The 26224-nt window shown below is 43.1% G+C and overlaps 1 protein-coding gene across 1 annotated transcript in view; it reads right to left on the reverse strand.

The window, feature by feature from the left end:
• Positions 1 to 26224, reverse strand: part of LOC145417842 (von Willebrand factor A domain-containing protein 5A-like) — a 756527-nt gene that overhangs the window by 525519 nt on the left and 204784 nt on the right. Inside the window, exon 6 of the mRNA XM_080286463.1 lies at positions 9741 to 9904. Within this exon, the coding sequence (XP_080142589.1) occupies positions 9741 to 9904 (164 nt within the window). The remainder of the gene's footprint in view (positions 1 to 9740; positions 9905 to 26224) is intronic.

Here is a 26224-nt window from a genome sequence, read left to right on the forward strand (position 1 = left end):
ATCCCCATCACTATTCCAGGGTATCGCATCAAGGGGTATTGTAAATTGGGATTTGCCTGTATATGGTTACCACCTAGTGTTGTAAATGGTTTCCTGGTGTACAGAAAACTATTTGGCTTATCACTCAGTGTAGAGTCACTGTACACAGAAGGAAGACAAAAGAATGAAAGAAAGATAGACAGAACAGGAAGGAAGGAAAGAAGGAAGGATGAGAGGAAAAGGCAGGCACCCGACAGCGGCACTACTCCAGGTGAGTGGATGGTGAGAATTCATGACATATTCCACCCATTTTTCCTTAGCCAGCACACCCACCATCTGCCCTTCCCTGCCAAAAGATCTTATACTGACAATTTCTCCCAGCAATCGTTCTGGCTGATCCTTCTCTACACATCCAACATCCAATCATCTCCTACTTATTGCCTTGACCACATCGCCTACCCTACCCTTCAAATTACCCACTTCCCAAGATGCCACTCTGATCCCCTTGCATGATTTAGTATCATCAGGCTTCTGCTTTTCCTCACGTTTTGCCATGTCATTAAAATCAAATAGAGGGAGTGAGACCACAATCCCCACCCATGTGCATGTTCTTACCTAATTGTTCTTACCTAATTGTATCTTTACAGGAATGAGTCAAGCTCGTATTGTCCCGTGTCTTAGACCATATTTATCGTACATATCCTTAAATTTGTGAATTGTTTTGGCACACACTATTTCATTCGGTAGTGGATTCCATTGATCAATTGCTCTGTTTGGGAAACTGAATTTCCTTACGTCTTTATCACCTCTCTTCTTATGCAGTTTTTTGCAGTGTCCTCTTGCTGATGCTTCTCCATATGTTAAGTAATCATTTATGTCTATTTTCTCCTTTCCTGATATGCACTTATATAGCATTATCATGTCACCTCTTTTCCTTCTCTCCTGTAGTGTTGGTAGATTCAGTTTATTTAGTCTTTCTTCGTAGCTTAGGTCCCTTAAGCTTGGTATCCATCTTGTAGCGGCCCTTTGAACTTTTTCAATCTTGTCTATATGCTTTTTGAGATGAGGACTCCAGACTATTGATGCATATTCCAGGGTTGGTTTAATGAATGATGTTATTATCCTTCTTAGCATGTCTTCATTTATGTATGTGAATGCTATTCTCATATTTGCAAGCAGTGTATACATGTTCCATACCTTCTCACTGATGTGGTCAGCCGGAGATAGTCTGTTATTGATAATCACACCTAGGTCTTTCTCTCTTTCTGATGTGTATAGGGTTTTATTTCCTAACTTATAATCCCAATCAGGTCTTTTTCCACTTTTACCAAACTTGGTTACATAACACTTGTCCACATTGAATTCCATTTGCCATGTACTACTCCATTCATGAAGTTTATTTAATTCTTCTTGTAGCTCCCTACAAGAGTCTGTGCTAGTAATTCTCCTTTGTATTTTTGCATCATCTGCAAACATATTCAGATAGCTCTCATTTCCAGTGTTACTGTTTATATCATTTATGTACACTAGAAACATGATTGGTGCCAGCACCGAACCCTGTGGTACTCCACTAGTCACTTCTTTCCATGATGAGTAGTTTCCTCTTAGTACTGTCCTCATTTCTCTTTTTATGAGAAAGTCTTGCATCCAACAAAACAGTTTGCCTCGAATTCCTCCTTGATGGTACAGCTTCCATAAAAGTCTTTGGTGTGGTACTGTGTCAAAAGCTTTCTTGAAATCTAAATAGATACTGTCCACCCATCCTTCTCTTTCCTGTATGGTGTTTGTTACTCTGTCATAGTAGCTCAACAGATTAGTAACACATGATTTTCCTTTTCTGAAGCCAAACTGTCTTTCTGTTATCATACTGTGTTCTTCTAGATGATTTACCCAAGCTTTTCTTATAAGTTTTTCTAATACCTTGCTTAAAACACTGGTCAGTGATACTGGTCGGTAGTTGAGAGGATTTTGTCTATTTCCTTTCTTGAATAAGGGGACTATATTTGCTTTTTTCCAAATATCAGGTAGTTTCCCTTGACTCAAGGATTTCTTGAAAATTAAAAATAATGGTTTACTTAACTCCTTTGCACATTCTCGTAACACCCAACATGAAATTTCATCAGGACCACTTGCTTTTCCTCTGTCTAATCTACTTAACTCCTCCTGTATTACTTTTTCTGCTATTTGTATATCTGGTAGTATGTGTGGACATGCATGTTCCACATATTCCCTCTCAAAATTTTTTTCTTCTGTAAAAACTAATTGGAAATTCTTATTTAGTGCTTCACAAATATCTTTCTCTTGTGTATAAGTGATTCCCTCGTCCGTGATGGATTGTATTATATCTTTTACTTTGGTTTTGCTTCTGATATAGCTGTAAAACAGCTTTGGTTGATCACTACTTTTATTTATTATATCCTCCTCAAACTGTTTTTGGGCTTCCCTCCTTATTCTTGTATAGTTGTTTCTTGCCTGTTTGTAATTATTATACGCCCTTTCACTATTGTGTCTTCTGTATCTATTCCACAACAAATCTCTTCTTTCTTTTGATTTTTTACATTCTGTATTGAACCATTTCTGTATTTTCTTATCTGCTTCTTTGTGCTGTGGGATGTACTTCTGGACTCCTATTTCATAAAATTCACAAAATTTTTTATATACAGCATTTAAATCTTGTCCTCTAGGCTCATTTTCCCAATCAACTTCTAAGAAATACTTCTTTAGGTCTTGATAATTTCCCTTTTTATAGTTTAGGCTCTTTTTGTAACTGTCATTGCTGTTTACTATGTCATATGCTATCCTGAAGTTATAATTTTGTACTGCATGATCGCTTTTGCCGAGTGGAGGGTGATATATTAAACTGTCAATGTCATTTTCTTGCCTAGTAAATATTAGATCTAGCACTGAAGGTACATCAAGTCCTCTTTTTCTAGTGGTTTCCCTCACATGTTGCGTTAAGAAAAACTCTTGTACGAGATCCAGGAGCTTTTGGTCCCAACAGCTTTCTTGGCTATTTATATCTAGAGTATTCCAATTTATATTTGTATTGAAATCCCCAGTTAGTATAATTCTTTCCGATTTCTCTTCCATTTTATGTAGCAAGGATCTTATACTCTGAATTGTACTCTCTGCCAGGTCCTCATATTCATCTCTTTCCCATGTGTTTGATCTGGGTGGCATATACAAATTGGCTACAATTACTTTACCTTCAGATGTGTCGATCTCTACTGCAATCAGTTCTACTTGCGATGGTATATCTAGGTTTATTTCCTTGACTTTTACATTTTTCTTAGTTAATATTATAATTCCTCCTCCTTTTTTTAAGTTTCTGTCTCTTCTCCATATATTGTATTCCTCTAAGTTTAGTATGTCATTGGATATCCTTGGTGTTAATTTTGTCTCAGTGTATGTGTGTGTGTGTGTGTGTGTGTGTGTGTGTATTTTGTATATACTGTATGGGTACAGTATTTTAAACACACACACATATACACAGGTCGCCGACAGAGGAGCAGCTCCAAGATGATTGTTGGGAAATAATGCTAAAACAGCAGTGAACAGGAGACCAGCCTATTGTCATTATGTGAAATGAATGCGTGAGTGGTGGTCATTCATACATTACATTATTATGCATAACAGATGTTTATGTAATTGTCCTGGGATCATCTGACAGTGGGATTGTATACAATGCTGCTGCTTCTTCTTCTTTACCAAGTTTGAATACGAGTTGGAGAGCGCATTCTCCAGTGACCTTGACTGGGTACAAGCGAGATGGGCACTGGTTGTAGGATTAAGTTAGCTTCTGTTACAGCTGTTAGGCCATTTAGATTGGCTTTTAAATTATTTCTGAACTCATTTGGGTGGATTTAGGACATGGTTTGGGGGGAAAACCAAGGCTAAAAAATGCATCCCTATGCTTTACATGTTAAATCTGCCCCGAGATACGATACTTCATCTAGCAATGGGTTTTTACTTAACCAATTGCATCATTAAACTGGGGTTTGCCTGTAACCAAATTATGGCTCTTGGTGGTTTGGTGGGTAATTAAGGCACTCCAATCGGATTCAGCTGGTGCAGGTTTATATCCAAGGGATGGTTGGGGTTTACTGCTTGCATAATGCCACTCACGGATGAGAGAGGCTCGTTACTCTTATCTTAAATGCCAGGACCAACTTCCCTAGCCCCACGCTCCTACGTTCCTCACAGAGCAAGCACTTGGATGTACTGAGAGTGAATGAAAGGATTATAATGGAAGAAATTTTGTTTGGTAAACTCAGATTTTCATTTATATTGGCATATGCTCCACAGGCTGGATTGGATAATGTGGAAAAAGATAGATTCTGGGATGACTTAATACTTGTGGTAAGTGGTATGGGGGATGATAAGATTGTAATTTTGGGAGGGGACTTAAATGGTCATGTAGGTCAAGCAGCTCAAGGATATGAAGGGGTACTGTACATAAGGGATGTGCATATGGCACAAGAAATGAAGAAAGGGAAAGGATACCCAAATTTGGGGAGGCAATGAACATGATTGTGTGCAACACACATTTTGGGAAAATAGAGATTACAATAAACTGATTACATACAAGTCTGGGGAAAATAGCAGCCAGACAGACTATTTCCTGGTCAGGAGGGCTGACAGGAGGCTGGTGAAAGATATTTCAGTTATACGGAGTGAGGAATGTGTGCAGCAATACATATTATTGATATATGACATGGTGTTTAACCCGTGAACACTGTCGTCCGATGTGACAGACCCACAACCCTTCATCACGTGATCTCAAAGGCTTCCACAAGGTTTCAGCACTTGAGTGCCCACACTACCTCACTTTTCATTTGTCTTTTGTCGAGGAAAGGTGAGTTGCTGTTGTTCCTCTGCTCTTCCTATGCTTTTTCACCAGTTTTTACCTGACAGATCGGACAACAGTGGTAAGTGCATTATGGCAAATCAATCCCCTGTGACAGATGAGAGTAATACAGTAAAACCTCACTATATTGGACCAACTGAGGCCCACGCCAATCCAAAAAAGGCGAAAGCTCGATAAAAGCGACATTTGGACTCCTGTCTGGACCCCTCCTCCATTTGTTATGCAGAGAGGGTTGCTTGTCATTCATGCATTTACCCTCTCTCTCTTTCTCTCTCTGCTTCACATATTTTTTTCTTTGTCGTCACCTTCATTCTTACCTTTGCTTTCAGTTCACTTTGACATTCACATTCACTTCCATGCTCACTTTCACCTTCACCTTCACACTCACTTTCACTATCACTCATTTTGAATTTCCATTTCATCTTCACTTGCAATTTTACATTCTCACTTTCACATTTGCCTTTACAATTACTTTCACTCATCTTCACTTTTGCCCTCCCTTCTTTTACTTTCACATTCCCCCTCACCTTCACTCATATCTTCACTTTTATTTTCACCTCTTTCACCTTTACTTTCACTTCCACTCTCACCTTCATTTTCACCTTGACCTTTACATTCACCTTGATTTTCATCTTCACTTTCACCTTCACCTTTACTTTCACCTTCACCTTCATATTCACTTTTATATTCATCTTCATCTTCACTTTCATCTTAACCTTCACTTTCACCTTCACTTTTACTTTCACCTTCATTTTTGCCTTCACTTTCACCTTCCACCTTCACTTTCACTTTTGACTTCACTTTCACCTTCGTTTTCACATTCACTTTTACTTTCAACTTCACACTACCTACACTTTCACCTTCACACTACTTTCACTAACCTTTTACATTCACTTTCACCTCTCTCTCTCTCTCTCTCTCTCCCAGAGAGAAAAAGAGAGGGAGGGAGGGAATACTGAAGGAGAGAGAGAGAGGAGGGACCAAGGTTATGCCTATCTCCCTCATTTGTTTATGTGAAGGGGACGTCACTTATCATTCCAGTATTTATTCTCTCTCTCTCTCTCTCTGTTGATTCTGACATTCACATTCACTTCCACGCTGTCTTTCACCTTCACCTTTACACTCATTTTCAGTTACTCTAATTTTCATTTTCACTTTCACCTCTCTCTCTCCCTCTCTCTCTGTTGACTCTGACATTCACATTCACTTCCACGCTGTCTTTCACCTTCACCTTTACACTCATTTTCAGTTACTCTAATTTTCATTTTCACTTTCACCTCTCTCTCTCTCTCTTTCTCTTTCTCCCACTGGAGAGAGACGGGGAGGAAGGGAAGGAGAGGGAGGAAGGGAAGGAGAGGGAGGAAGGGAAGGAGAGGGAGGAAGGGAAGGAGAGGGAGGAGGGACTGATGTTATGTATCTCCTCCGTTTGTTTATTTGTTTATTCCAAGAAGCAGACTGCTTCTGGCTTTATTGACTTTTCCTGATGCATAAGAATTAAGTCCAGGTGGCTCCTAAAATCCGGTAAAAGCAAATTCCGCTATACTGAAGTCCGTTACATCGAGGTTTTACTGTATGTGGAAAATTTCAGGAATTACGGTGTACAAACATTGGGGCTTGGTTGTATGCAAAGCATCTGTATGTTTGTAGCTGTGTACATAACTATGTATGTTATGTTTATTACTATGTAGCTATGTACAGTAGCCATACAGCTATGTTTGTAGCCATATAGCTATGTACATACTGTACCTGTATATTATTTATATGTATCTGATTTGACATTTCCAAAATATTTCAGATACATATTCTGTTTGCTACCATACAATGTATATGCTGTGTCCGACCTGTATGTACAACAACCGTGTCTTTTTGTTTCAAGTAAAATAACATATATTCATGGTATTTTGCAATAATAGCAAGACATGGCCTCACTTTGCAACAAATTAATACTAATAAACTGCTAATATACTAATATATAACATATTAACAAACTGCTTTGTCAGGTATCTTCCTTTCATTTTCTTTTCGATTCCTCAATACATACATACTTTATCAAAAACTTAGCTGTCCCCTTATTTGCCCCATTTCCCATGAAGGTTTCAGTGATGCTATGGGCTTCAAATTTGGAAGTGTAACTGATAATTCAGTGAAGAATAACCAGTCCAAAGTCCATCACTCTGTGTCTTTTTTTGTGTATGTGTGAAATTTTTTTAAGGACACATACAAGAAAAAAAAGGGAATTTTTAGCTACTTTTATCAGTATCCACCTTAAACTTTAACATTTTTAAATTCATGTTACGATATTTGGGTATTTCATATACAGTTGGAATGATTAACATTATAGGAGTCTAACTTTTTCTAAAATGATTGCATCTCATATTTTTATTGATTTTCCAAAACCGTGTCTGTCAGGTCGGACAACGGTGTTACTGAACAAAGATCATAAGATAGCATTCAAAGGATATGGAGCCGGTGATGAAGAAGAGGAACTATGCACATAGGGGGAAAATATGGATGTTGAAAAACCAAGCAGCAAAAGATGCCTTCTATAGCAAGATGAATTGAGTGGTAGCTGAACAGGAAGCTGTTAACAGAAGTGTAAATGAACAGTAAAGAGCTCTCAAGAACAATCTCCTGAGGGTTACTGATTCAGTGTGTGCATGGACAAATGTCCCACCGAGACAAAGCAGCATGGTGGAGGGATGAGGGTGTAAAAGCCGCAGTTAGGGGTAAAAGAATGCTAAGGGGTGGTAATGAAGAGCAATATTTGGCTGCCAAGCATAAGGGTAGAGAAGAAGTATACAGTGCAAAATCTAAGTCTCAGAGACTTTTACTAGCAACCGAAACAGTGCTGAAAAGAGAAATATGATATATAAGGTGGCACATCAGATGATGAGGGAAAACAGAGATATCACAGGTGACCAGCGTGTGAAGAATGATGAAGAAATGATAGTGGTGAACAGTGCGGATATTGCAGATGTCTCAAGACAGCATTATAACCAGTTGCTGAATGAGGAGTTTGACTGGAACAGGGAAGATTTGGAGTCAGCATATCCAGTGTTTGGCCCTTGGACTTTGACTGATGCTGCTACCGTGAACAGGGCAATAGGCAGAATGCAGGTGGGGAAGGTAGCAGGTGTGTCTGGGTTGACTGCTGAAATGCTTAAGGCCTCAGGAGATATAGGAGTGGGGTTAGTTACCAATTTGATAAATATGATTATATATGAGTGTACAGTATTGTCCCAGCTGAGTGGCTGATGAATGTGGTTGTAAATGTTTACATGAGGAAGGATGATGCTGTAGAAAGAGTAAATTATAGACACAAATCTATTAGACCAGATAGTGAAGATAATGGAGAGAGTTCTAGAACGTATGATTAGAGAAAGAGTGAATACTGATCAGATGCTGTTTGGTTTGTAACAGGCAAAGGGACCACTGATGCCGTATTCATTATTTGATGGCTCCAGGAAAATTATATAGGAAAGAAATGGGTTCTGTACTTTGTTTTTGTTGATTTGGAAAATGCCTGTGACAGAGCCCCTATGGAGGTGGTGAAGTGGGTTTAGGATCAAGGAGTGACTGGTCAGTGGGTATGGCTATGCACATGGGTGCTCACACCCAGGTGAGAGTGAATGGAGATTTAAGTGATGAGATTTCTGTAAATGGTGAATGCTGGTGTGCATCAGGGGTTAGTCTTAAGATCCCTTATTGTCTGTCATGGTGCTTGCAGCCCTCCCACTTGACTTCAGAAATGAATTCCCATGGAGGATGTTGTATGCTGATGACTTGGTGTTGATTGCTCAAAATGAAAGAGAGGCAGATGACAGATTTAGGAAGTGGAAAGACAGAATGGGGTAAAAGGGCTTGAGTGTCAATGTGGATAAAACAAATGTGATGAGTTCTAGGACTGTTGGTTGTACTGTCAAAGCAGAGGGAAAGTGGCCATGTGTGGTTTGCCACAAGGTTGTTAGAAATAACTCCATCTTGTGCAGTATTTGTGGTAAGGGGGTGCATAAGAGATGTAATGGTATTAGAGAAAGACTGTGATATAATGCTGATTTTGTGTGTGTGGTGTGTCAGGGTGGGTATATACAGATTATCAGGCACAAAAGGACTAATCTTGCAGGTGAGTCTCTTGAGCGGTTGAAAGAATTTTGTTATTTATTGGACATGTTACGTGTTGAAGGTAGGGATGAAGTTAGCTCTGTGGCCAGGGTAAGGAGTGGTTGGAGGAAGTTCTGGGAGCTGTTTCCTCTTCTGACACTGAGAGGGCTCTCCTTCTGTGCTAAGGGATCTTTGTATGTGGCATGCATTAGGAGTGTAATGCTGTATGGTAGTGAGACTTAGGCTGTAAAGGAAGAGGATATTCATAGGCTCAAACATACAGAAATGACAATGACTAGATAGATGTGTAGTGCGTTTTTGAATGTGAGGCCTGTAGGGGCTAGGTTTACGACTGAAGTGTGGAGAGGAAGGATGGGACTGGAGTGTCTTAGTACTGTGATGAAGGGAGGAGGACTGAGATGGTTTGGGCATGTGGAGAGAATGGAGGATGACAATTGGGTGTGGAATGTGAGAAGCGTGAACACAAACAGCCTGTTGCAGTGATAAAATACGAAAGTAGGGTGACCAGGGGCTGGGGTCCCCATTATTGGTTAAGTGGTACCCCAGCTCTTCCTGACACCAGTTTTCCAACACTACCCCCAAAGTACTGCCCTTTACAACTGCTGCAACAAATAAAACCAAACTTTATAATTGATGACAGATGTGATGATTTGTTGAAGCATTACTGCACACGTCAAGTTGTGAGAGAGGCTTTAAAGCATTTTCATTTCAGACACCCTTGCTGACATCTGGGACAGGCAGACAAATAAGACAAGAGGTTAACATGACTGACCTGCGCTGCTTTGGTGTCATCCGAGAGTGTGATGTTAATTGGGTCTGTATGGGAGATGATGCGAGCGATCTGGTGGCCCCCTAACACCTTCCCTTCCACCTCCATTGAATACATCTTACTCACATAAACTGTCTGGTTGTCTCTTGTCAACCTCATTCTGTAATCTGATGCACAGAACAAAAATGGTGATGAAATGCTACTTGTAACTTAATTGTAAAAGCAGTAATGAACAAATAAAAACAGTGTAAGAAATCAGTACAATTCAGCAACCCACCACATTAATACAAAGGCAGATCTGAGCAGCTTTGAACCAATAGAAATGAGCTGGCTACATATGAACATCACATAATCCCTTCATTTTGTGGGTGACATGTTTCAGTAGTACTGTATTCGGGGAAGCACTAGTAGTTACACACTAACAATCACATTTTGACTGGTGGGATTGTTATTAACGCATTCCCTTGAAGCCCAAGCTTTACTGTCTCAGCAATCCAACCATATTGCAAGTCCCTTTTGTCTAAGGACATCTCTCCCGAGACAAATAAAATCACCTACCATTTGCCAAAATACAATAAAAAGGACACTGATGAGATAAAGGAGTTAAGACTATAGCACAGTTCAAATGAGGCTATAATTGCTGAAATGTGTTCAAAGCTGCCATGACCATTAACTCCTTCGATCCCATGATGTATTCTTGCTACTCCCAAATGATTAATCTAACTCTGAAGACTATTCAAAAAGGAAGAGTTAGATATAGTGTTCATTAACCCTTTAACCGCGGGTGTCATTCCAGAATGACATTGACAAAACTGGACCAAACCGCGGGTGTCATTCTGGAATGATCGTGAATATTTTGAACACCACGCGTTTTCCCGGCACGCAAAGTGTCTCACGCAAGAGTAGCTGTCGAGTTCTTTCATGCCAGCCATCCCACACCTCCCTCCTCCAACCCCGAGGGGGCCCCCCCCACCCCTGCCCTGACCCGCATCAGTCAGTATCTGTCCAGCTCTGTGCGTGATAATGGCGCTCCGTCCCGACTCATCGTCGCTCGCTTCCTCCTCTACAATGATTAGTGCTAGTGTTCCCTCTACCTCTACACCGGTAAAGGAACTGCCGACGGCAAGGCAGAAGGGGCTGAGCACTCCTGGAATTAGAACTGAGCTGGACAAAACTGTAAGTACTACTCTTGATTGTGGCAGTGAAAGTGACACACTCACAGCAAGCAGTAATGATTTGGCAGTGATTGGTGGTGAACCATTTTCCATTGATAGTGACAGTGATGAAAGTGATCGTGTTGTTTCCCCCCCACCACCCCCAACTTACTCTGGGAAAGGAAAGGCTCCTATGGGCAAATCTGGTATTGCACGTGGGAAGGGAGTGAAGCGCAGGCTCACGTCTCCCACACCAGGCCCTAGTAAGCATTTCCCATCAATTTCCCATTCCCCTAGCCCTATTGCCCTCACATCATCATCATCATCTGCCGTGCCCTCTCCTCAGTCTACATCATCTGAGGAGTACGAATTACCAAAGCCTGCAAAGCCAGGGAAGGCAGGCCATGCAGGCAGGGCAGGCAGGCCTAGAACAAAGGGGATGCGTGGCAGTTGGAGGGCAAAGCTGGGCGATAAGCGAGGAGATAAGCGAGGTGATAAGCGGGGTAGAAAGGGTCAAGTTTCACCACGCACCAGGTCAGAAACCCCCCCGCCTGCCCCCCGCTCAGCTCCCTCACCCTCGCCACCCCCCCACTCACCGCCCCCGCACTCACCCCCCTCCCCGTTGCCTCCTGCCTCACCCCCCTCCCGCTCGCCTCCTGCCTCACCCATTGCCTCACCCATTGCCTCCACCTCAGCTCCTTCTCACGGGGAAACGAGTGCAATGCAACCTGCCACTGCCACTGAACCACGCACAGGGAAAGTGGATGCATTTGTTTGGTCTGACGGTGCAGATTTTCAGCCACACAATCCACCGTTTGATATGACAAATGCTGGAATACAGCCTGCCTTCCCATGCAACGCAGGAGATGACTTTGTTGACTACTTCCTGGCCTTCATGGATGATGAAATCGTGCAGCATGTCAGCGATGAGACCAATAGGTATGCAGCTCAGTGTGCAGCAGAAGGGCTGGGACCTATTGGCTCACCAAAGCAAGTGTCGTGGTTGCCTGTCGGAATCAGAGAGCTGTATGTTTTTTGTGCCCTAATGTTTCTTATGCCCCATATAAAGAGACATGAGTTGGAGGAGTACTGGCTCGTGGATGACATTACTACTATCCCAATATTCGGGAAGTATATGTCACGGAATCGGTTCCGACAGCTGCTTGGATACCTGCACTTCGCTGACAATGCAAACCCGTCCCAAACTGACCCTTTGTGGAAAGTGAGGGATTTTCTCAACAGGATTAGGGATCGATTTATGCGATTTTTCCGGCCTATGCAGAAAGTCGTCATAGACGAATCCCTGGTATTGTTCAGAGGACGTCTCAAATTCATGCAGTACATCCCCAGCAAACGCCACCGCTTTGGGATAAAGTTCTTTGTGCTGTGTGACTGTGAGATGGGGTATATCCTGGATTTTGTCATCTACTCTGCTAGCACAATGGATGTGAACAGGAAAGACCCCCTTGGCTTCTCTGGCTCCGTTGTAAAAGTGCTGATGGAGAGGTATTTTGGTGGTAATCATGTGCTGTACACAGACAATTACTACACAGCACCGAAACTCTCCAAATACCTTGCTGAACACGGCATTGGCACTGTTGGCACTGTACGGAGCTATAGGAAAGAGTGGCCAAGTTTCCCCGAAGCATCATCATCATCCAAGGGAGATGTTCACCTGAAGAAGTCAGACAAGCTTCTTGCGATCAGGTGGCATGACAAGAAGGTCGTCAATATGATCAGCACCATCCACAAGGGGGAATTGCAGAGAACTGGGAAGGTCAGCTACAGGATGGGAGAGCCAATCATGAAGCCTGATGCCGTCAATGATTACAATGTCAATATGAGACTTGTTGATAAGTCTGATATGATGATTGGCGAAATCGACTGTCTCAGGAGAAACACCCGATGGTACAGGAAGGCTTGCCTGCACATGCTCGATATGTGCATGCTCAACGCCTTCATTCTCTACAAGACACAAGTCGGGGGCATAAGGCAACCATCACTGAGACAGTTTTCCAAGACTGTCGTGCAGCAGCTACTTGCACGATTTGGTCAGGTGACGGCATTGATCCCGAGGTGACACTCTGACACACAACCTGACCGTCTTGAGTGCCGCAATTACATGAGCCGGCACCAGCTTGTGAAATTGCCTCTTACAGCAGGCGGCAGGTTGTCACAGGGCCGCTGCAGAGTATGTTCTAACACCACACGGAGGCCTAGGACGAGAAAAATGAGCACACACCAGTGCCTGGAATGCCAAGTCGCTCTATGTGTAACTCCGTGCTTTGCCGAGTACCACTCTCTGAGTAAATACTGAAAGTGACAGTGATATATAGTGATGCGACAGTGACGTGCTTTGCCAATAACTGTATAATGGATAATGTAGTAATAAGGGATATTTTGCCTAGAAAAAAATGTAAATATTGGCCAGTATAATAAGTGATATTGTAATAAGAGAATGTGCGGCACTTGTGTAATTCTGCGGCACTTGTGTAATTCTGTGATGCGCCAGTGACGCAATATAGTAATAAGTGCAGTGTAAATATAATGTATATTGCCCAGATTATATGTAAAATAATATTAGAAGTTAGAAAGAATGAAAAGATCGCATGAAACGTCAGTGAGCGGGTGCCGCCGCAGTGAAGTGAGGCGCAGCCGCAGTGAAGAGCGGGCGCAGCCGCAGGGAAGTGCCTTTTACCTACCTCAGTGAACACAGAGTGGGTGTTTATCGTATGTACAGTGTTCATATATGTTTATATTACTATTATGAGAGAGTGGTTGGCATTTGGTACTGGTGTGTGGGGCGTAAAATAGTTATTTCACACCCCTCACTTCTAACGGCTCTCCCCGTCCTGTGAAAGTCAACAAAGTCATGAAACCTACATCAATGGAAAGCTGAAGGTTAGTACTTTCTAATGGTACCTTATTTTTTTCTCTAGCTTTATTCTGTGCAGAGTTATTAAGGTTAAAAGGTTTGTTTACATTTGGCTGAAACCCCCGCGGGAGAGGACAGTCAGACCAAAACAATACCCGCGGTTAAAGGGTTAACCGCTTTGCTGCAATGCATCTCCTATAAGCAGAATAAAATCAATCACTAGTATCATGAATAATAGCAAAATTGTGTTATTGGAGTGAAAGGATTGAGGCCACAGGCAGGGTGGGAAGACTTTGCTTTGAATTTACTTGCCCCAGGCTAATAATTTCTGAAATTTACTTTCCCAGACATTCTCATTACTGGCCCTGCCATTTTCTTTGGAAATGTACCAATTTTGATTTTCTGTACTGTAGAGTAGTGGTGTTTCTGTTGCACAGTACTTTAGTTTTCTGATAACTGTTCTGTAGTAGATGTTTAGGTGGTGTATATTATATCTGAATTTGGAATATGGTTCAAAAAGAGTTTTAATATTCTGTTTTTAGATTAAAGTAAGCTTTCTGGTTTACATTATACAAAGCCTGTAAAGCTTTCTGAACAAAATGTAAAGGATGGTATGAAACAGCACAACTTCATGGATACTTTATTCTAATTCACAATTTTTTTACAACATGAAGTAGTAATCATTACCTGCAGTACCAATATACCACAGACTCAGTCACTTATCAACATTTATCAGTCCACATTCTACTTTTACTCAAGATCTCAACTTCACTTCATCACTTAGGCATTGGGCACTTATGTCCGTTGATGTAATGCCTGTTTTTCCCCTTGTCTAGGCAGTGGAATACATTAAAACCCCGATGTATGATACCCCTACATGCGATACCCCGGCTTAGCGATGGGGGTACAAATACCATCAGGCCCCGATACCCAGTTTAACGATGGGCCCTCTGATGTCGTGCCCACAGATGACAGGCCAAAATTTTGAATCCAGCATCCAGCTAAGCCCGCCCATCTCCCAGGATGCGCAGAAACGTTTGCGCAGGCCCCATAGCCATCGCTCACCCTGCGCTCACCCACATCGCTCTTCTCGCACAGGCCATCTCAGAGTGAAGATCTCCCTTATGCTCGCCCACCACGCATCATGTTGCACCACCAATGTTACACAAGTTGCTATCATAGTGCATCATAACTGTGTTCGAGCAGTGCTGAGAGTAGAGCAGTGATACTAATCATGTGTGGAGTGCAATATTGTGTGACTTGGGGCCCAAATACATGTGATAATGTCTGGTAAGGGTGCTGCATGTGGTGGGGCTAGTGGTGGTGCAAGTGGAGGCCCTAGGCTTGATGGTAAGCGGCCTGCTAGTGGTGGTGCTTGTGATGTTCCTGCAAAGTGTGTGCAAAAGACTGTATGACTGGAGGTGATATTGGAAATCTTTAAGCGGCATGACAAAGGCGAAGGTGTGTGCTATTGCCTCGGCTCTCCACCTGGCTCAGTCGACTGTCTCCACCATCATAAAGAAGAAGGAGGCCATTAAGGCTGCTGCTGGGGAGGTTATAACCTAATCTGCCTCCCGTGTCACCCACCAGCATGAGTCTGCGATTGTACCGGCTTATGGAACCCCACAGCTGACCACCAATTTTATATGTTCCGGTTTGTGTAGGAATCTCGCAGCTGACCACCAACTTTATGTAGTCGCTTGGTGTGACTCCACTGAGTTCCACGACTAGCACTTCCCAGCAATGTCTCTCTGCACCACAGGTGGTGGGAATATTGGTTTAGATCCTGTAATTAGAAGTCTCGGTAGCGTGTAGGTGAACAGAAACGGGAGCAGATGTGTTTTTATCTCACTTTATTCGCCACAGAAAGAGACAACTGCAAGAAGAGAGTATTTCCGAGTAGTACGTCTCCCTCTCTTGAAGGCTGAGTGTAGTCTGCACATCTGCTCTGCTCCGCTCTTGGAGTGGCCCTGAGGTCAGCCGTTTTTAGAGATGCCATACCCCTTAGACATTCTGGGATTTGTACACAAGTGGAAGTGAATTACAACTCTACTATGCACGTCAGACACCTCAACATGGCAGTATTAAGTACATTAAAATATACCAACAGGTTATATGTGTTTTCCCAAGACTTAAACATATGTATAATTCATATTCTTCTACCGCTTTCCCTTACCCTCATGTTTACATCCGAAAATGATGACTTTCGCAAGTCTGGCGCTCATCTTATTCCCAGACCATGCTTACACTGAAGTGGTATTTGGATCTTTATCTCAACACTACAACACATTTTCTTTAAATATGAATAAATACAATGTGTATAGTAGCGATAGACATAATTCCAATGTGGAAATGATGTCAGCACAAGAACATTGCTCGGCCACACCTTTTCGACGTCCCCGTCGACACTATTGTCCCAACTACTGTGTAGCCTAACCAGTGTGTACTGTAGCTAACTATTCAGGCAAGTCCACTTGCAATCCACGAGTACAGATCCTTGGTTTTAGTGGGTTTCTCACCCTAAGACTTTTCAGATAGTAGCCCCAAACACGAACACAGGACAAGACCACAAGAAATAGAGGACCAACGCCAGGACCAAAATAGGAAGGAGAAAGGTATGAAGGGACACAGGACAGTACATATGGTTCTAAATCAGTCTTGTTCAAATAAGAGAGGAATTCTACTCTTTTTAACACATGAGACAACCTATTCACATCCAACTAAGAAACATTGAATGAAGGTAGAAAGGGTTGTAACTGAGACGAGAAATTCACCGACAAGGCTAGAGGTTGCTTGTTAGGTAGAATTGCTATCTCTTTACTGTGCAACTCACAAAAATCAAGTGCAACGTAGTAACCCCTTACCGAAAGGAACTGGCGTTGTGTGGCACACGTCAATGTTACTTCCTTGGTCTCAGGGAAGAAGTACTGTTTCGCATGTACATGAGCATGGAAAACAGACTTCAACTGAATGGATTGGAAAGTCCAACACTGCAATGTAGAGGAAGTGTTCGTGTCCAACAAGGCCATCTTACACTCACCTATGTCTGACAGTATAAAGACAAAATGGAAAGCAGGACATACATGGAGATCAAGAAAGGAAGCCTTACACTTCTCAAACTTTTCCACAGTCGTTTCTGCTATATACCCTTTGTCATCCGACACAACTAGCACTTCTGGTCTCTCATTCAAAATGACAAGTGTATTGTTAATAGTAGCAAAAGGGAAAGGAATGAACTGCCATGCAAGGTGTGTTATAGCATTCCTCACAGGTACAATATCAGGATGCCATCATGGGTCAACTGGGCCTCTATCAATGGGTAATAATATTCCAGTTGACTCATACCAAAAAGTGGCGTAAGTCCATGCTTCCACTTAGCTACGTCAAGAGCATTGGTTAGAATATGAGTAGGAAGCAATAAAGCATTAACCCTGTTCAAACTTGCATCGATTAAGCCATCCACCATATTGGCTGCATGCGACTCCAAAGCAGTGACTGACTCGTTTTCGTTTTCGTTTTTAAAGGCTCCAACATGCTTGCATGTGTCGAGAGAATGTAAATACTCAGCGATTAACACTAAGCTAGTCAGGGTTGGTAGGTTAGTTTGGATGGTGTTCACAACTCCTATGAGATAGTTGGTAGTCTCAATTATCTTGTTAGCTTTGTTAGTGAACTCACCTAATTGTTCATACGCATGTACGATCAGCCTGTTATTTGCCTTAGCCGCCAATGCCAAATCATGCATCTGTCTGCCCAATTGCACTACGTCCTTGTCTAGCGCTGTACCAAAGAGCTTTTAAGACAGGATACCTAGAAGGTCCACAGGTCCTCTCTTAGTATGTGCATGGATACGCTGAGAAAGATCAGAATCAGCATTAGGTAAAGCGACATGTAATTTAGTGAGCCTGTCTGTGAGCCTATCAATATGTCCAGTTTGAAGCTTGACTATGCCATGCAAGGTTGGTATGAAAGCTCTACTGTCTGAGGTCATCAGCTGTGGGTTCAGGTCAAATAAATTTCCTATTCATAACAGCTGTTGTTTGAGGTGGAATAATCCCTCAAAGACCTCCTGAACAGTACCTGGATCTCAGAGATAGCCGTCCATTGGATAGAAGACGCATACTGCATCCTCTGCTACCACAACTTCTCCAAGTGGGCTCTTCAGGACTCCTGGCATTAGCGCAGTCGTGTCCGTGTCCGACATCCTTCCATAAGTCCACCCCAAGCAATGCGCAAGGAGTATAAGCCCGAGCCACATTTTCTGCAAGAGAAGATACTCCCTTAATCGCTCTTGCTGTGGGATCGTAGCTTGCTGCGATACTCTTGGTTAGGGACAAGTACGGACGACGACATAGACGGCGACGAAGACAGAGGGGACAACACATCAGATGACTGGTTAGTTAGGCCTAGCTCTTGACTTACTGGTTTGATCCTGTCAGCATGTACCATCTCCTGAGTTCCATTAGCATCATCCTTTATTCTGTAAGTATGTCCATGCACTCATTCCACAATGGTATATGGTCCACAGAACTTAGGTCTGAGCTTGGAAGTTCTCTCAGGGTTATGGACCATAACCTTCTGCCTTACCTCCAGCATCTTTTCTTGATTACCTTTGTGTTGTTTCGCCATCATCTCCACTCTTGAGGCTTTTAATCTTTTCTGTACTTCACTATGTATGCGTTGGAACTTTGCAAGCTGAACTTTGTTATAATCCTCTTGATTATATACTCGAGTAGGAGGTCCAGCTAGCAAATTGTAGGGTAACACTTTCTCCTCTCCATAAAGGATATAATGAGGAGACTTCCCAGTTGACGAATTGTCTGAGGAGTTGATGGCCGCCGCTATGTGTGGTAACCAGTCTTGCCAGTTATCTTCCAATGAGTTGATTACTGGTCTCAAGACTTCTAATATCTTCCTATTTGTTCTCTCCACAAGGCCATTGCTCTTGGGACTGTAATGGCGTTACAAAGACTTGCTTTACCCCATATGTAAGACAGATTTCCTGTAACACTTGGTTACGAAATTCACTGCCATTATCACTGAGCAATACCTTGGGTGTAGAGTATGGACAGATCACTGAGGTTACCAAAGTGTGCCCACCTCCTCTGCAGTTTTCATCTGTAAAGGTGTAAAAACGGTGAATCGCGAAAAATGGTCCACTGCCACCAATACATAGCTTGAGCCTTGATGACTCTTTGGCAACATTAAGAGATCAATGGAAACTGTATCCCAAGGTTTTTCTGGTAAGGGATACGCCAAGATGGAAGTCGGAGGTCCGGTCGTTCCTTGTATTTCTGCGCACTTGACACATTGACTAACGTGGGCTTCTATATCCTTCCTCATGGTCGGCCAATAGTATTTCTTTCCTGCCTCACGTATGCATCAGTCGTGTCCGGGATGACCAGCTTGAGGTACGTCATGAACCAACTGTAACACGGCTTGCTGTAGTGTAGCAGGAACAACCAACTGATACACAGGGTCCTTCCCTGGGGGTTTCTTATAAAAAAAGACCCCATTGAAGATGGAAGCGAGTCACCAGTACCAGAAGTTCAGGTAGACAAGTTTCGTCGCCAGACTCCATGGCATAGATGACTTGAGACCACATCGTATCCTTACGTTGTTCCTCTTTTACCGTGTCTGGGGAATACCCAGAAAGAACGATATCCTCAGACATGGAAGCAGCAATGTTTCTACTCAGGGAGTCGGCAACAACATTTTGACGGACCGGTAAATACCTGACATCGGATTCAAACTCCATTACCTTGCTGTACCAACACGCAACCTTACTGTGCAAATTCTTCCCCTTGAACAAGTCGCGTATGGGTGCATGGTCAGTTGAAACAATTATCCGGTAGCCGAAAATGATATCCTGGAAATGTCCTAACGCCCACACGACTGCTAATGTCTCTAATGTCTCCAAGTGTGTCACCGAATAATTCTTTTCTGGGGGTCTTAGTGCCCTACTGGCATATGCAGTGGTGTGCATTTTGCCTTCCTCACCCTTTTGCTGTAACACCGCTCCCAGTCCCGAACCTGAGGCGTCTGTGCACAGGTAAAAAGGTTGAGTATAATCAGGAAACGCTAACACAGGTGCCTCTGTCATGGCTTTCTTGAGGTCGTTGAAGCTTTTCTCCTCCGATAATCCCCAATTCCATGCAGCATCCTTCTGAAGTAGCGTCGTCAATGGTGATGTGATAGCAGCATATTTGTGGACAAAATTCCTGTAGAAGCCAGTGAGCCCGAGAAACAAGCAAACATCATCCTTGGACTTGGGTGTAGGGAAATTTACCATGGCTGTAACCTTATCCGGAAAAGCCTTGATGCCATCACCATCAAGTAATGCCCTAGAAATCTAACACTTGATTTTAGGAAATCACACTTTGATAGCTTGATTTTCAGACCTGCGGATCTTAAGGTTTCCATCACTCGTTCTAACTTACTAAAATTAGTGTCCATGTCTTTGTTCACAATTATTAAGTCATCTAGGTATGCTAAGACGTCCTGCCCAACCATGTCACCAAACAAGTGATTTATCATTCTCTGAAATGTCAAAGGAGCATTACTCAGTCCAAAAGGCATCCGGAGAAATTCAAAGTGCCCACGGTGAGTGCTAAAAGCAGTGATGGGACACGACTCTTCGGTCAGCTCCACCTGCCAATACCCTGAAGCTAGATCCAGGCAGGTGAACACGGTATTTCCCTTACCCAGGGACTGTAGTAAGTCTCTGAGATGCGGAATCAGATAATGATCTGGTACGGTTACCCTGTTCACTTGCCGAAAATCCACAACAGGTCTCACACCACCGTCCCTTTTAGACACCAGAAAGAGTGGTGCATTCCAAGGTGAGGAAGAAGGTTGAATGACTTCATCATGAAGCATCTTCTCAACTTCCTCTTCCACTGCTTTCTGTTGGCTGTGTGGTAGGCGGTATGCAGGCACCTATATCGGATTTGTACCAAGGCACAAACCAATATGATGCTTCACCTTGTCCGTTCTACCCAGCAGTTCTCCTAGAAGTGCCACTGTGTCGGAGAATTCTTTAAGAAATGCTAGCAATCATGTTTTATGGTCAACATCTCTCCCAGGACGTGTAGGTTCTGAATGAGTCGTTGTAACTACGGGAGAGACCACCAGTACCTCATCAACTTCCCTTATGGGGGCACCATAGCACATCAAGTCGCCTACATAACAACCATCTCTGAGCTTAACTGCACTACCACTCATATTTGCAATGAAGAGGGGCATCTTCTGGTTTGGTCCGACACTGCTCAGGGTGGATTCCAGAGACAATGCCTTATGTTTTAAAGTCTCCGATAAGCATGCCACATCAGTTCCCTCTGACACATCAGTACTCAGACATGAATTTTGCATACAGTTTGACTGGGTAAGTGGTGATTCCCGCTCACTATAGCTCTGACCTGCTTCCAGTCCATACCCTCCGTTTCATGTTCGTCCAGCGATTCCCTTGACACTTCACTTGTTGGGGTCACAACTGGTTGAGTGGCTCCATTTTGGATGCCACTATCTCCAGTTTTGGTTACTGAGGGAACAAGGCCCACAAACTCTTCCCATTAAAGGAAATGGAATGTCTCTGAGGGTGTATAATCACGTTATACTTGTCCATGGATTCAAGGCCCAATAACCCATCAGCTGGCAGAGGGAAGTCCTCAGTCACACAAAACGTAGCACGTACTACAGGAAAGCATTTATCTGCTCTCAGTGTCAACGGTACCTGGCTTACAATCTTCATTTTACTCCCTGTCACACCTGTCAAAATGACATCGGGTGCTGATAATGTCCAATTTGTATGAGGCATCAAATGTTTAAGCCTCTCCAGCGCTTTACTAGAAATAATGTACACACATGCCCCAGTGTCCACTATCAAAGACACCTGACCTTTCCCTATGATCCAAGGAATCAACAACAAATCCACCTTTTTATTAGCTGCCACACACGCATCGGTGGATTGTAACACCCTTCGGGTTACTTCTGTGTGCTGCCCTGAGCTTCCCCCAAATTAACCTGGTTACCAAGTTTATCCCTATTTGCAATGACAATGGGGCAATAATCCAAAGAATGAGAACACTGCCCACTAGGTACATGCCATGCAGAAGGAAGATTCACCTGGGTCTGCATGCCAATACTGTTAGTATTCATGACCTATGGATTAGGATAAGGATCCTGGGTTTGCATGCCAATACTGATAGTATTCATGCCCCATGGATTAGCATAAGGATCCTGGGTTTGCATGTCAATACTGTTAGTAATCATGCCCCATGCATTAGCATAAGGAACATTAGCAAATAATTGTACTGTCCCTTGCTGGAAAGGTTACAAGAGGATGAGAAAAAGGCAGATTATAAGAGAGAAGTGGAGGAACGATTGGGCAAATATGAATTGGAGCAGATGGGGGACGTGGAAGGTGTGTGTAGGATATTTACAGAAGAAATATGTGCAGCATGTGATGTGGTGTGTGGGGAGAAGAGAAGACGGAGGGGGGTGCAAGGAACAGCGTGGTGGACTGAAGAAGTGAGACAGGCTGTGGCACAAAAGAAGAAAGCATACAATGAATGGAGGAGAAACAGGGGCGTGGAAGAAGTTGGGAGGCGGAGAGTTATATGTAGAAAAAAAGAGAGAGGTGAAAAGATTAGTAAGAGAGAGTAAGAAGAGAGTGGATGAGGAATTTGGAAGGAATTTGAGTGTAATGTGGAGGGACTGTAAGAAAATGTTCTGGAAAGAGGTGAAGAGAGTAAGACAGGGTGGAAGTGAAGTTAGCAGGGGAGTGAAAGATAAAAATGGTAGATTACTAGTGGAGAAGGGAGAAAAAGTGAGCAGATGGAGAGAACACTTTAAGGAATTGTTGAACATAGAGGATGGAAGTAATGCGAGTATAAGTGGCTGGGGAATGGCTGGGAGAAGGAGGGAGGTGAGAAGACAGGAAGAAATCAGTAGGATAGAAGTTGTGGAAGCAATGAAGAAAGTTAAATTGGGGAAAGCCCCAGGAATTGATGGAGTGTGTGGTGAAATGCTGAAGCATGGGGGAGAGATAGTAGTAGAATGGATGTGGAAGATGTGTAGATTGGCCTGGGAGGAAGGTAGAGTCCCGGAGGATTGGAAGTCAGGTATAATTATTCCCATGTACAAACGAAAAGGGGAAAAAGAAGTGTGTGGTAATCATAGGGGCATTTGGCTTCTTAGTATAATAGGAAAAGTGTATGGTAGGATACTTATTGACAGAGTCAGAGAAAGAACAGAGGAAATAAGTTGGAGAAGAACAGGGAGGCTTTAGGAAGGGAAGAGGATATGTAAAACAGATATTCATTCTTAGATCTTTAGTGGAAAAGTTTCTAGAGAAGGGAAAGAAGTTGTATGCAGCTTTCATGGATTTGGAGAAAGCATATGACAGGGTGGATAGACAAGGATTGTGGAAAGTATTAAGAATATATGGAGTAGATGGGAAGTTGTTGAATGCTGTGAAGAGTATGTATGATGGTGTTAAGAGTGCAGTGTGTGTGGAAGGTGAACTAAGTGAATTTTTCTCTTTGAAGGTTGGGTTGAAACAGGGATGTGTCATGTCTCCATGGTTGTTCAATCTGTACATGGATGGGGTAATAAAAGAGGTACAAGGTAGGGTAGTGGATGTTGGAGTGGCCCTGGTCAGAGAGGATAGTGTTTGGAAACTCCCTGTACTGTTGTTTGCAGATGTTATTGTGTTGTTGAGTGAAGACGAAGGGGAGCTGCAAGGCTTGGTGGATGAGTTTGGGAGAGTGTGTAAGAAACGGAATCTAAAGGTGAATGTAGGGAAGAGTAAAGTGATGGTCTTTGAGAGAGGTGAAGTCAGTGAATGTACAGTGAGGTTGGATGGTGAGGAATTGGAAAATGTGAGTACGTTTAAGTACTTGAGTAGTGTGATGAGTAAGGATGGAGGTTTGGAGGGTGAAGTGCTTGAAAGGGTACAGCAGGGAAGAAAGGTTGCTGGTTCTTTGAAACCAGTGATAAGAAACAGGGAAGTGAGCATGGAAGTGAAAAAGTTACTACATGACGGCATTGTGATACCAACTCTAACGTATGGAAGTGAAGCTTGGACGTTGTTGGAAGGACACAAGTCAAGAGTGAGAGCAGTGGAAATGAGTTATTTAAGAGGAGTCTGAGGAGTCACATGGAGAGACAAGCTGACGAATGAGGATATAAAGAAGGCTTGTGGTGTGGATGTGGATGTGATAGGAAGCGTTATGAGGAACACACTGAGGTGGTTTGGCCATGTGGAGAGGATGGAGGGTGAAAGACTGATGAAGAGAGTGTATGTGAGTGAGGTGGAGGGTGGAAGAGGGAGGGGGAGGCTGAGGATGAGATGGAGGGATGGGGTGGAGAGGTATATGAGAGAGGGGGTGTGTGAGTTGGGTGCAGGGCAGTGAAATGGCGGGGGACAGGGCGACGTGGAGGCGATTTTTTTTTTTTTTTTTTTTTTTTTTTTTTTTTAATGTGAGGAAGAAGGAACCAAAGGCCATGAGCCAGCAAAACTGTTCCTTCCAAGAGAAAAACAAAATACAAGAGAGAGCCAAATTCAAGATCCATTGATTTCAAGATGCCTGGACACACTGCCTTTGAAAGACTGGAGATCATAGGATGCAGGAAATAAAGACAGAGGGAGACAGTTCCAGAACTGACCTGTTGCATAAATGAAAGACTGGGAGTAACGGTTAACTCTTGCACTAGAGAGCTGGACAGAAAAGGGGTGAGAGTTTGCTGCTAGACGGGTGCTACGTGCCCGTCGTAGAAGTGGAGGAATGCATGCAGACAGTTCAGAGGAACAGTGACCATAGAAGCAGCGATAGAAAAGAGATAAAGATGCAACATTGTGGCGAAGAGACAGAGGTTGAAGGGAGTCAGTAAGAGGGGGAGAGTTAATGAGACGAAAAGCCTTTGACTCCACCTTATTGAGAAGAGCTGTATGTGAGGAGCCTCCCCACACATGAGAGTTGTACTCCACAAAGGGGCGGATAAAACCCCTGTATAGAGTCAACAATTGTGCAGGGGCAAAGAAGGAACGGAGTCGGCTTAGCACACCCAATCGCTTGGAAGCAGATTTTACAAGAGATGTAATATGATTTTTTCAAGACAAGTCCCGAGCAAATGAAACCCCAAGCATGTTCAAGGATGATGCAGGATTAAGTTGAGTATTATTAAACATAAGTGGGTATACCTGTGGAAGATTTTGTCGGGTTGATAGGTGCAAAAACTGAGTCTTTGATGCATTAAAAACAACAAGATTGTTTTTACCCTAGTCAGAGATACGAGCCAAGTCAGACATTAGGTGTGCCATAGCCTCATCCCTTGCCTGTTGAAGTAACTGCTGAGATGGAAGTTGTGGGAATCAAATGGAAAGGTGAAGGGTGGAGTCATCAGCGTATGAGTGGATAGGATTAGATGTACAGCTTAGAAGGTCATTGATGAATAAAAGGAAGAGAGCTGGTGATAGGACAGAGCCCTGAGGAACACCACTGTTAATATATCCAGGAGAAGAACGATGGCCGTCTACAACAGCGGCTATAGAACGACCAGAAAGGAAGCTAGAGATGAAGGCACAGAAAGGATAGAAACTGTAAGAGGGCAGTTTGGAAATTAAAGACTTATGCCAGACTCGATCGAAAGCCTTTGAGTTGTCAAGTGCAATGGCAAAGCTTTCGCCAAAGTCCCGAAAGGAGGATGACCAGGAGTCTGAAAGGTAGGTGAGAAGATCGCCTGTGGAGCGTCCCTGACGGAACCCATACTGACGATCAGAAAGAAGGTTGTGATAGGAAAGATGCTTTAAAATTTTTCTATTAAGAACAGACTCAAAAACTTTTGAGATACAGGATGTTAAAGCAACTGAGCGATAGTTAGAGGGTTGGGATTGAGGCGTCTGGCAATAGATAGATAGTCCCTCACTGTCCAAAGGTTAATGGCGTACTGAACATGCCTGAGGTGTAAGTGGGTATGTGAGTGGTTACATTAATATCAGGGATTAGTGGACCTTGCATTTCCTGAGAGACCAAGGGTGTTGTTGTAGCCTGTTCCTGAATGTTCTCAGGCTCTTCTACATTGGGTGTGCCTTAAGTGAGACTAGTGGCCATTTTGGAGGTAATTTGACGCCCAGGAACTGTGGAATAAGTATGACCAGAAAGTAAATGCGAAGTGTTCAAGTCTTCACTATCCAGTTCCTTAAAAGTGTCCTGACTACCTTCAACCCCAAGATGTCCTTCACTCATATCATGTAGGGTTTGAATGCTCTTATCTAATGTTTCAATCCACTCACAAAATTCTGAGCCTAATTCACTAGACTCCAATGAAACAGCTCCTTCCGTGATTGGTTTATCTGTATCTCCACTTAATTTCCATCCCCACTTCTTCACTTTATCCATCTAATCCCTGCCAAAAATTATTCCCTTCCCAGTTACAGGAGGTAAAACTGCCACAAA

The sequence above is a fragment of the Coenobita brevimanus genome, chromosome 111, assembly GCF_032717465.1.
Source record: "Coenobita brevimanus isolate Jiangsu-jjx chromosome 111, ASM3271746v2, whole genome shotgun sequence".
Taxonomy (NCBI): domain Eukaryota; kingdom Metazoa; phylum Arthropoda; class Malacostraca; order Decapoda; family Coenobitidae; genus Coenobita; species Coenobita brevimanus.